The sequence below is a fragment of the Muscardinus avellanarius genome (assembly GCF_963383645.1).
Source record: "Muscardinus avellanarius genome assembly, chromosome: 5".
In the NCBI taxonomy this organism is placed as follows: domain Eukaryota; kingdom Metazoa; phylum Chordata; class Mammalia; order Rodentia; family Gliridae; genus Muscardinus; species Muscardinus avellanarius.
The window spans coordinates 74475844-74488549 of record NC_137790.1 but is presented as its reverse complement, the minus strand read 5'-3'; the positions used below and the strand labels follow the sequence as shown (position 1 = coordinate 74488549).

At 47.6% G+C, this 12706-nt stretch overlaps 1 protein-coding gene across 2 annotated transcripts in view; it reads left to right on the top strand.

Moving 5' to 3' along the window:
• Positions 1-12706, top strand: part of ITGB5 (integrin subunit beta 5) — a gene marked incomplete at both ends in the record, with an annotated part of 131174 nt that overhangs the window by 33635 nt on the left and 84833 nt on the right. For both annotated transcript variants that reach the window (XM_080696225.1, XM_080696226.1), the window contains one exon: positions 4199-4448. In XM_080696225.1, the coding sequence (XP_080552351.1) occupies positions 4199-4448 (250 nt within the window). The remainder of the gene's footprint in view (positions 1-4198; positions 4449-12706) is intronic.

Here is a 12706-nt window from a genome sequence, read left to right as displayed (position 1 = left end):
CTCAAAGCTGCAATCTGCCTGCCTCAGCCTCCCAAGTACTGGGGTTACGGATGTGAGCCACCATGCCTAGTTATAAGGGGTTGTTTTAAAGGAAAATGGAGATGTAGGGCTCAATGACTGGAGCAGACACAGTGGAGACCACCACGTTTTCAGATCCCTTGCCTGGTGATTCCACCTGTTTGGTGAGAATTCAAGGTAACGAGTCGGACGCAGTGCAGCCCAGCAGCCTTGTTCTAAACCAGAAAGGCGATTCTTTGGTTTCTTTGGTTCTAAAGGTTTTGTTTTTTTTTTTTTTTTTTTTTTTTTTTTGTCTTTTTGGAACCGGGAATCAAACCCAGAGCGCCACATCTGCAAAGCAGGCATTTTGCCACTGAACTACATCCCGGCCCCAATTCTTTGGTTCTATATCTGGGTGTTTTTCCAGGATACAAATTACCTTCTGCTGTAATAGAATAGTTGTAGGTTTGTCTTATAAGGCGTGATCTAGTACTCTAATTTCCTGCACAGTTGTAGTCCTGTTAAAACAGATGATTTTTATGTTTCCCTTCTTTGTTTTCATTTCTAGCACAGAAAGGGTAATTCTAGGGAACCAAAAACCACTCACGTTTGTTTGAGGACGGCAGGAGGCTTTTTCTGCTGAGATACCACACCGTCTTAACGTGAGCAAAAATCGATCCTAAGAGTCCTGCGGAATTCTCTCCTCACTCTAGACGAATTTATCATTTGGTTCATATCCCTAAGGAAAACGCTAACCTTTACCTTTTAATTAAAGGGAGGGCAGAGAGAAGAAAGTGTTAAAAAGCACATCTCAGGTGGGTAGCTAGTTGATACTGATACCAGCGGGAGAACCGGTGTTGGCAGCTGAGCAGGGGCAGGAGTTCCGTGTGGAACCAGAAGGCCGTGAGAGGCTGCATGCGGGAGAACCTGCATCCTTACAGGTGCCAGTCTACGGCTTCTCTTTAGAGTTTGCTTATCCTGTTTCTCTGATCTCACCTGGGTCCTGAGGCGGGGATTATGTGGAACAGCCCTGGAGAGAGGGGGAGCAGGGGGTGGTGTCACCAGAGACATCCTGCAGAGCTGGGAGGGGGGAGCACCAGGATTATAAAATCTCAGCAGGTGCAGGAGAGCAGCTTGGCAGGGAGAGAGGCAGAGGGCAGAGCCATGGCAGGGGTGGGAACCGTCTCCCCCACCTTCTCCCAGAAGAGATGGTGCTGGGCTGGGTGAGCCTGAGGGGTTCGCCCTCAGTCGCTAACACCAGGGGCTTGCCCTGGTGGGCAGTTGGTTCGCTGGAAGCTGAACATCCACAGAGTCCTAGCAGTGATGCCCGTCCTTCCGAGACCTGCCGCAGAGCGCGCTGTTGTTCCCAATGCCCATTCAGGAGTTTGTGGCATTGAAAGTCAAGCAAAGCAAACGGTGCGGTGGAGCACAATTGTAACTCCTAGTACTTGGGAGGCTGAGACAGGAGGATCACAAGTTCGAGGATAACCTCAGTAACTGCGTGAGACCCTCAGCAGCCTAGTGAGACCCTGTTTCAAAACAGAAGGGGAGGGGGAAAGTGGAGCTCAGAGGTAGAATGCCCCTGGGTTCAATCCCCAGTATAAAAAATAAATAAGTAAATGAATAATAAAATCTAGCCTATCAGATGTGGTAGTAAAACTTTGTTCTAAACATGAATAATATTACCCTCTTTCTTACATTCCTCCCTTTCTTGGAAATGGGGATAAACATTCTTTTTTTTTTTTGTTTTTGGTGGTACTGGGGCTCCTGGAAGCCCTTCTACCTCCGGGCTACACTCCCAGACCTATTTTTGCATTTTTATTTGAAAACAGGGTCTCCTAAGCCAGCGCGCGGCTGGCTTCGAACCTGCGGGATCCTCCTGTCTCTGCCTCCCAAGCGCGGGGATTACAAGCGTGCGCCACCACGCCCGGCCTAAACATTCTTTTTTAACATTTGGAACCTCCCTGTGGTGGGAAGGAGTGTAGATGTGTGCATGTTTGTGCGCACGCGTGTGTGTGTGTGTGTGTGTGTGTGTGTGTGTTAGGATCAATTTCTCTTAGAATTTAATGCCAAGAAACTTCTCATTTCCTAATAGATAACCTTAGCAGAGTCCAGGACCTATATGTATTACATTTTATTTCTCTCTTTGCCTTCATGTCTGGGAAGTTAAGAGTTAAATCTATATGCCCAGGATTCTAACCATTCAAACTCAAGTTTCCCATAGAAACTTTTTATCTTTTTCACTTTTTATTTATGAAATTGCTTTAATGATTGGCTGAGGTCAAGGCTTTCCTTGTGTAGGAGCACTTGGGTGGTATTTATACACCATCTCTCTTCACCCCCACGATGAATATCTTCTCTACTACACAGGAACTGAGTTTAAAGGAGCCTGCGGTCTCCTCCTCATCACCGCCCTATCCCCCATAAGGTGACGTCTCAGGGCCTCGGAGGTCCCTCCACAGGCTCCTGTGGGAGCCAGAGACATATACTGCAGCAGTCTGGAACTCATTCTGGGGGAAATCTCAAGCATTCTTCCGTTTGAGTCACACTCTGATGGTTTTTAAAAATAGGCTCATACCAATGGGAAACAAACGACATCAGTCTTGAGATAGTTAGAACAGAACACGCCAAAACAAGTCGGGGAAGCAGGCTCGGAGCTGCCGCTCTAGCCACAAATAGCGATTATAATCATTGTGCTTCCTTTGTGCAGGATGGTACCGCCATAAAACGTTTCTCTCCCACCCAGCGCATCGCAGCCCCAGCCAGTGCTGCGAGCAGAGTTGTTACTATTTTCATTTCATGTTTAAGGAGATTGATGCTCGAGTGGTCCCTCCTGTCAGGGGCAGAGCTGGAACTTGAACTGAAATCTCTTGGTCCTGGGATTCTTCCTGGTCTAGTTGATGAACTGCCTCGTGTGCAGTGGGCGGAGGAGAACGCTCTGAGGATTGAGTTCTCTGCCCTGCAGATGCAAGGAGGCTTTTCCTGCTGGCCATCAGCTAGAGATGAGAGATTAACTTCTCAAGATGTGACTGTGGCAAGTCAGGTGGAGGATCCTTGGGCAACAGCAAGGTTGCCTTGGCTGTCAAACTTCTAAACATGCAAAGACATTACCCAAATTTTAAACGTGCATGGACAGTTTTGCCTCCGGGATGTCTTGGCACTCCTGAAAGGCTAAGTCCAAAGCAGAGCCAGTTACCAGATAGGAGTTGAACCTTGAAGTTGGTTTTAAGTGATCTGTTTTTAGAAATGACGAATGATTTGGGAATCCTTCCGCTGGCATGGGCCCTAGGTGCCTGCCCTGTCTTGGGCCTCTCTGAACCCTGGAGGCAGGAAAGGCCACCCTGCACACTGGCTCTTCTTCTTTCAATTAATTCCTCTTTACTGTCTGTTGGATGTCTCAAGTAGAACCCAAAATCATTTTCTTAGCTGTGCGTGGTTGTGTGTGCTTGTTATCCCAGTACTTGGGAGGCGGAGACAGGAGAATCACAGATTTAAAGCCACTCTTAGCAACTTAGTGAGACCCTGTTACCAAAGAAGAAATGAAATCAGGCTGGGAATACAACTTGGACATTGAATGCCTCTGGGTTCAATCCCAGTACAAAAATATATATATATATATATATTTTTTTTTTTTTCTCTTTCTGTTCTTTGTTGTTCTTTTCTTTCTTTTTTTTTTCCTAAATGAAGCTGAAATCTGGAATCCATTTTCCTATATTTATACATGTAATTTCTAATGATCATTATCCCCAAATGTCAAATATGCCCAAGAACTAAATGCTGTGGTCTGGTAAACAGCTGGGGAAATAAAGGCTGATGACCTGGCACTGGCTGAAGTACTTTTGCCCTCTGGGTGTGCTAAGTACTACTGTTGTTACCTCGCCTCCATTGACTATCTCTGTCTTCTTCACCTAGTTCTTACTCATGTCCGTACCCTCTTGTCAATTCCTTCCTAATTTCTGTTTCACACACGTTCTCATCTGGGCAGGGTCTTTCTGTAGAGTGGGAATGTGGTTGGTGGGCTGTTCTTCCTTAGACCTACTTTGTGTCTAAGGAGTTGTCTGGCTCACTGTTCACCTAACGGTCTTTTGCTGATAAAATAAACTCTAAGTAAGAGGAGGAGCAGCTTTGAGGGCAAAATACATCCCTTCAGCCCCCCGCAAGTTGCACGCCTCTAACGCGTGTGACCTCCCTGTCGGCACAGGTGACCCGACTACCTTCCGGCTGCAGGTGCGCCAGGTGGAGGACTACCCCGTGGACTTGTACTACCTGATGGACCTCTCCCTGTCCATGAAGGATGACCTGGACAACATCCGGAGCCTGGGCACCAAGCTCGCCGAGGAGATGAGGAAGCTCACCAGTAACTTCCGCCTGGGCTTTGGGTCTTTTGTCGACAAGGACATCTCTCCTTTCTCCTACACGGCGCCGAGATACCAGACCAATCCATGCATAGGGTAAGTGGCCAGCTCTCCTTCTGTTGGGTACTGAAGGTGGGGGAATAGAGTCGTGGGAAAGCTTCACCCAAAGAAAGGTTAGAAGGGGTGACCAGACTCAGGTACCAACTTTGATTAACAAAGACCAAGTTCTGTCCTTGCCCCACATGTGAAGAAGTGACCTGTCCCAAGGCTGTTTAAAGGCGTCATGGGCATAGCCCACTTGTTTTCTTGCCTGCCCCACAAAGCACTGTTTTCTCACATCAGTAGAACAAAGAGAATGTCCTCAGGAGTCATGGCCCCAGCTGGTTCTGGAAGTGACCAGGCAGGATTACTTAAACTTTTCCCTTGCTCGGCGTATCTGAGATGCTTAGAGATAAATGAATTCAAATCTGTCCCTTTTGTTTATATAAACACCTATTTTTTATCTCAATAAAACTAAGATGAACACTTTCTGTTTTAATGGTCTGAGCTGTTTTTCAACTTAAGTTAAATGCCTGAATTAGAAAGTATTTGACAAGCCAGGCATGGTGGCACATGCCTGTAACCTCAGTATTGAGGAGGCTGAGACAGGAGGGTCACAGGTTCAAGGCCAGCCTCAGCAATTTAGCAAAGCCCTGAAAATAAAATAAGGCTGGGAGTGGAGCTCAGAGGTAGAATGCCTCTCGGTTTGATCCCCAGTAGAAAAAAAAGTTTTGAACAAATTATTAGAGGACAGGAGTTTCTCACTGTTGCAGTAAAACAAACCCAAAGTTGTATAATAGCTGAAGCTTCGTAGAAGTTCATTTCCTGTTTTCCTAAGTCCAGTGGGATTTTCTGAGCAGCAGACATCTTTGCTCCACACAGTGACTCACCGTCCACACCTGGCTTCAGGTCACCTTGCCTGGAGGGCTGCACACAGCAGGTTGAGATGGGCCTGATCGCAAGTGGCCACTTCTGTTCTCACGTCTGTTAGGCAGAGCTGCATTCTAGAGGGGAGCTGGGCACTTGTGCAGCTGCATATAAGAGTAAAAGGAACCAGGCCTAGAGAACAGGTCTCTGCAGTGTGTGTGTGTGTGTGTGTGTGTGTGTGTGTGTGTGTGTGTGTGTGTTGGAAGTCACTTTTTTTGTGGCACTTGGGATTGAAGCAAGGGACATTCTACCTCTGAACACTCCCAGCCCTACGTTATTTTTTATTTTGAAATAGGCTCCCACTAGGTTGCAGGGGGCCTCACTAAGTTGCTGAGGCTGGCCTTGAACCTGTGATGCTCCTATTTCATCCTCCCAAGTACTGGGATTACAAGTGTGTGCCACCACGCCTGGTGGTTTCCTTCTTTTCAGTTCTTTCAAGTGTTCCTTTAAATGGCAGGATGACAAAATGTGTCTTTATAGAACAAGTGATAATGTTCACTTTTTTCTTGCCTCATCTCCAAGTTCAATTTCAGTGAAGTTTTGGGATAGAAGGCCCCAAGGCAGTCACTAGACAAGGGGCACCTTAGACGTAAGTTCTTGCTGTCAGGCACCATACTAAACATTTGTTGTGAATTACCTCATTGAACTGTCTCAACAGCCTCTGAGGTCACTCAGATAGCATAAATCAGATTTTATTTTATTTTTTTTGTATCAGAGATTGGAGATTGAACCCAGGGGTGTTCTAGCTCTGAACCACACCCCTAGCTCTTTTTATTTTTTACTTTGAAGCAGGGTTTCACTAGGTTGCTAAGAGTCTCACTACATTGCTGAGGCTACCCTCTGAACCTACAGTGTCTCCTGAGTACTGGGATTACAGGCGTGCACCACCCTGCTTGACAAATAAGCCAGTTTGTTTGTTTGTTTTGTGGTACTAGGGATTAAACTCAGGGGCATTCTACCTCTAAGCTACACCCCCGGCCCTATTTTTTTATTCTTTATTTTGAAACAGGGTCTCATTGAATTGCGAAGGGCCTCACTAAGTAGCTGAGGCTGTCCGTGAACTATGATCCTCCTGTCTCAGCCTCCCAAATGCTGGGATTACAAGCGTGCCACCACACCTGCCGTATTTATTTTTTTTGTGGTGCTGGGGGTAGAACCTGGGGGCATTCTACCTCTGAGCTACACCCCCAGCCCTATTTTTTAGTATTTATTTATTTTGCGGGTCTGGGGATGGAACCCAGGGGCATTGGACTTCTGAGCTACACCCCCTGCCCTATTTTTTACTCTTTATTTTGAAACAGGGCCTCACTAAGTTGCGGAGGGCCTCACTGAGTAGCTGGGACTGGCCACGAGTCTGTGATCCTCCTGTGTCAGCCTCCTCAAGTACTGGGATTGCAGGTATGCATCACCTCACCCAGCTACTTTTTATTTTGAAATAGGGTCTCGCCAAATTGCCGAGGGTCTTGCCGGACTATTGAGGCCGGCTTCAAACCTGCATGCTCCCGTCTCAGTTTCCTAAGTTCTGGGATTATAGGCGTGCGCCACCATGTCTGGTTTTGCCTTTATTTTTTTTAGTAGCACTGTGTATGAATTTAAATGTTGGGGTTACCAATATTTAAAGAACAAGATTTAACTAAGAATAACCAGAATGTCTAATTTTCTTAAAAAAAAAAACAACCAGGAGATCTGGGAAGGCTGGGCCGTTGCCACGATCCCCACCAAGCCCTCTTGTCTTACTGCTGGTCTGTTTCTCTCGTTTGCCTTCTGTGCTGGGCTCGGGACCTTTTTGATATCCTTGCCTGGTTTTGGTTTCCTCTAATGTGGAGAGAAAAAACAGAGCTCGTCCCACCTGCAGTAAGGTCTTTCTCTCCTGCAGTGGTGGGAGCAACGGTGGTAGCCCCAAGGCAGTTTGGGGGACTGGGAATGTCAGGCAGTGTGGCTTAACACCTGTGCAGGACACCTCAGGGAAGGACAGCCGGTGTGCTTGCGGCTCTCCTGGGGCTCCTCCCCCTGTCCTCTCCTCTAGGCATTTCTGTTATAAGATCTAGATCTTGGACTCATCCCTTCTCATTATAAAATGTACCAGAAATGCCAAATCGGAAGCGGTACCAGGGCTGCCATGGGGTAAAAAAAAGGCGCAGAGTTAACTTCAGTATCCGATTAAAGAAGTGCTCAGCTGTTATTCTGGGTAACAGGGATCGCTTCACTGGGAAGAGTGCCCACATAGGATTGGGTATCTCCAATTCTGAGCACTTTTTTTTTTTGTTAGCGGCTTTGAGCTGATGTTGAAATACATATGTAAAAGCACTTGGGCGTGAGCTAATGTATTTCATCTCTCGTGATTTATATTTTTCCTACTCTTAGCCGGGTGTGTATTTATCCCGGGAAGTCACAGTATTCCTTGGTACGGGGAAGGCGTTAATCTACCGTCTCCGGGCCTCTTGTGGTCGATGTGACGTCTGATGTTTTTCTACTTACTGTGCTTCTCTCTAGTGGCTCTTAATATATTCAGTATTGTCGAGCCCTCCGTGTGTCCAGGTTGGATGGGCTTTTAGTGTCGCCTGCAGCTTGGTCTGCTTGTCCCACCCGGGAGAGCATCCCTCCCCTCGACCGTGCTGGCCCCACCTCCGACTGCGTCCTCTCTCCCTTCTCTCCATTTTCATCCAGACACTACCAGGTGTCAGTTGGAGTTTCAAAGAGATTTCACGTTTCTTAATTTCTTCCACAATTTTTACCTCTTTCTGTCTCTTTCCTAGCTATATAATAGGAAATTTCTTCCAGTTTGCCATTGTATTGTTAAGTCTCAGTTTAATCCATGTGCTGAAAATGTATTTACTTATTTGGTACTGAACCCAAGGGCATTGAACCCAAGGGCATTCTGCCTCTGAGCTACACTCCCAGCCCTTTCAGCTATTTTTTTTTTTTTTTTTTGAAACAGGGTCTCACTAAGTAGCTGAGGGTCTTGCTAAGTTGCTGAGGCGGGCCTCAAACCTGCAATCCTCCTTTCGTAGCCTCCCAACTACTGAAATTACAGATGTGTGCCACCACGCCTGGCTTGAAATTACGGTTTTAAACATCAGTGACTATATTTTTTGTGGCCATAATTTTTATTTAGTTCTTTTTCGGTCCTTTCTGTTTTTCATGCCTTTTTTTTTTTTTTTTAACTTTCTGGTGTTTTGGTTTTGTTTTTCTAATATCCTGTCTGGCCTTTACTCCTTCCTCTTTTTCAATGTTTTCAATATCCTTAAGGGATTTCAGGGCATTTTGTTCCAGTTCTTGGGCTGTGACTCCTTTGATTTGCACTTGCTGACACTCCCTCGTGGTGGTGAGCGTCTCTGGGTTTATAGCTTCCCATCAGCTCATCTTCACTGGCTGTTTTCTGTGGAGGACCGTCTGCGTGTGTGCCGGCTTCCTGCAGTGCCGGATAAGTTTACTGCTGTTGGGAACCTCTAGCATTTACTGTGGAACTAGTTTTCCTGTTAATTTCTCCGTTGGGGTTCTTTTATTACAATAAAAGTCATAAATTCTGATTGTTCTGGCCTGTAGTGACAGTTATTTTTATTTTATTTTATTTTTGTGGTACTGGAGGTGGAATCCAGGGGTTTTCTACCTCCGAGCTACACTCCCAGCCCTATTTTTTATTCTTTTTTTTTGAAACAGTGTCTCACTAAGTTGTAGAGAGCTTCACTAAGTAGCTGAGGCTGGCCACGAACCTGGATCCTCCTGTCTGGGCCTCCTAAGTACTAGGATTACAAGCGTGGCCACCACGCCCGGCTTGTAGTGACAGTTTTTATGAGTGGCTCTTCTTGCTCGTTGCCTGGAGTAGGTAGTAAGCTCCCGGCCTCTTTCGCAGAGTAGCCGAGGTGTTCTGTTTCAGGTCTAGCGTGTGGCAGCGCTCTGTAACACTTGGCTCCATGCAGAGTGCCCTGTTTCAGGACTCAGCCTCCTACAGGCCGGAGGCTGGTCACCTGCTCCTGGTAAAGTCCTGCTCAAGCCTTTAAGGCCTTTGTCTGGCTCCGGCCCGAAGGCTTGGGGTGCACTCCCTCCCGCACACCTCCCAGCCATGCTCCCCAGCCCTGGTACCTGTCAGGTGCTTTCATCTTCCTTTCTGGCTCACCTGGGATTTCCCTTCTAAGCTTCACTCTTGGCTCTCTATCTAATTTTTTTTTTTTTTTTTTTTTTTTTTTTTAGGTATTTGGGATTGAACCCAAAGGCACTGGCATTCTACCTCTTCGCTACACCCCCAGCACAATTTTATTTTTATTTGGAAATAGGGTCTTGCTAAGTTGCTGAGGGCCTCACTAAATTGCAGAGGCTGGTCTCAAACATGTGATTCCCCTGTCTCAGCCTCCCGAGTACCGGGATAATAGGCATGTGTCATTTGAAACAGGGTCTCACTAAGTGGCGGAGGGCCTCATTAAGTAATAGCTGAGGCTTCTCGCGAACCGCGATCCTCCGGTCTCAGCCTCCCAAATGCTGGCTCTAAAAGATTTAAAATTATATTTTGTCCAGAAGTTCTGTATGTCTAGAATAAGAGAGCCTTTTCACATCAGTTCAATCCATAATCTTGTTCCAAACATTGTATTGTTAACTGGATTTGTCTAGATCTAATGTCTTCAAAATGAATTCACCATATATATGCATATATATACACATATACATATATATGAAGAAGAGAGACATTCCCATAGCTCCTTAACTATATGTGTGTGTGTGTGTGTGTGTGTGTGTGTGTGTGTGTGTGTGTGTGTGATTTTTCATATTCCTGGTTAATCTTCAACTTAGTAACTCCCTGAATAACCCTAAACTGGGTCCTGTAGCAGACACAGTAGGAGTGGGCTAGTCTCCTAGCAGGAGACTCCCAAGCAGCCAGGTGTCCAGGCCTCAGCCAGCACTCCCAGGGATTAACTGAGCCGACTAGCCACAGGCAACATGCTGTCCCGGTGCCAGTGCAGACATTCCCAAGTCTGTGCAGCAGAGCTGTTTTGCTCTTGGGAAGAAGTGTCTCTGATTTGTTATGGTAAATTCTTTGCGATTCAGGCTTCTCTCTGGCAGACGCATTTTCTAGTTCCTCATTATGAAGCAATTGTTCTCCACAGCCAGATGTGTCTGCTCATTGCTGTTTGCAGGAGCGAAAGGGAAGCTGTAAAACCTGCCGTAGCTACGCTTTTCCTTCGTAGGTCGTCTTGTTTGACTGCAGCTATGCGGCCCCTCCCTTTCCATAACACAGCTGGCCAGCTGTGGCAATGAACACACGCCTGAATTCCTAAATCGTGGACCAGAGCAGCACAGAGGGAGCAGGAGAGACTGGTGGATGTGTTTGCCCCCCTCTGCGATGTCCATTCGTCCAGTGGGACCGCAGTCCTTTCTCCCAGTGGGATTGTGATTTCCATGACTATTCTCTTTATGACAGAATGAACTAATGGCCCGAGGCACGGGTTCAAAAGGAGCCTGACCCGTCCAAGCACAAGTTGTAGGTGAAGATTTGGGGAAGGAGAAGGGAGAAAGTAGAGGGAAAGCAGTAGGGAAGGTCTTGCTGCTGCCACCTGCCCCAGAGGGAGAGCTCAGGTCTGAGCAGGCTGCTGGAAGCTCTGCTCCCTGCTATTGTGATTGTGGCGGCTGGAGCCAGAGCCTGGCCCTGAGCGGGAGTGAGTGGCGCCTTAGAGAGCCGAAGGTCTCCTCCGCAGAGAGGAGCCCGCCTGGACCTGCCTGCTTCCCGGCCGCGGGGAAGGCAGGGTCCTCCTGGAAGTTGCTCAGCTTGTTTTCCAGCCATGAGCTCAGATTAAATTGGAATCTAAAGCCTTTCCCAGGCTTCAGTGCTTGTTCAGAGAGAGGGGGAGAGAGGGAGAGGGAGAGAGAGAGAGGGAGACTGATTGACTTCCTTTACATGCTCCGCTCCCTCCACCAGCCCCGCCAGCCTGTCCTCATTCCTCACTCTCCACTGGCCCTTCCTGCCACAGGACTCTTGCGCGTATTCTGCTCTCTGGCTGCCAGTCTCTTCCTTCTCTTCACTTAGCTCGTGAACCCATTTTTAAAATAAGTCCCCTCTTCCCACTTTGTTAGCTATATATAAAGCCCACGCTCCCAGAACTATTAGTGGGAGCTAACTTTTTCCAGAAACAGGGCCCCTTGCCATCTCCACAGGAGACCCAAGAGGAGATTGCCCAACATCTCAAGAAAAAGGCCAGAAATTAGCCTACAGTTGGCATGCGGCACTTCCTTCTTTCCAAGTTTCCAGATACGGTTTCCTCAACATCTGTGCATTGAGAAGAGCAGATAGTTTATCAGTGGACTATTTATAAATGAATGAGAGAGCAGAAAGAACCTTCTGGTTCCTGTTCCAGTTAGCATCTCTTTAGTGCCAGCACATCCGGTGGTCACCGAGTGGGTTGTCGGAGGTGAGGAACCCTTTGTCACGGGGCCGCAGCACTGCAGGCGTGAGAACCGGCTTCCTAGAGGCCCATTGCTTCCATTCCCCTCGCTGGACATTGTCCACCTTGTGCATACTGCTGGGCCCACTTGGCTTTCAAGGCCCATGTCAAGACTTCCTCCAACCATGGCAGCCTCTCTCTCCCTCTCTCTCTGGTTCTTTCTTTTTAAATACACCTTTATTGGTGTATTGTAGTCTCCCAGAATAATGAAGTTGAGAGTGAGAGTGATAGAGACGTTTGTACACAGTACTCGGTGAGCTTCCGTGCTCCCTCCTCACTCCCCCTTCCCTGTACTTACATGATATTGAGATTGGCATTGATAATTTCATATGGAAGTGTTTCCTTCATTCTCTCCACCACCCTCCCCCTAGACCCCCTCTCCCCTCCACTGGGATTTCTCCTCCTCTATCTAAGTCCCTCTTGTATCCCGATTACTCTCTAGCTTCTGATAGGAGTGAAAACATATGTCCCTTCCCTTTCTGTGACTGGCTATCTCATGGAACAGGATGTTCTCCAGGCCCTTCCATTTTCACCGGCGCCTCTTCCAGTCTCCACTCCCTATGAGCCATTCACCATCCCATCCACTCGCTGGGTATATGCTGTCTTGCCTGCAGTTAGGGCCGGGCTGTGCAGAGAGGGGGGCTGTTATTTATCATTGTTCTTCCCCCCATGACACCCTATGTCCCATGCCTGCTCGGCTTCATACAGGCCCGAGGCTGGTCACCTGTTCCTGGTAGAGTGCTGCTCAAGCCAGTAGGGCCTCTGTCCGGTCGTGACATTTGAGACCTGACATGAGCTCCGTGGCGTGAGCGCCTCCCCGCACACCTCCCACCCGGGTGTGTGTTAGGTGCTGAGCAAATATTGATTGGTGCTTCCCAAGGCACTCAGCGGATGCCCAGGGTACTTGGGTAAGACTCAGACAAGACTGTGGGAAAGTGACTCCTCTCTTCCTTTCTC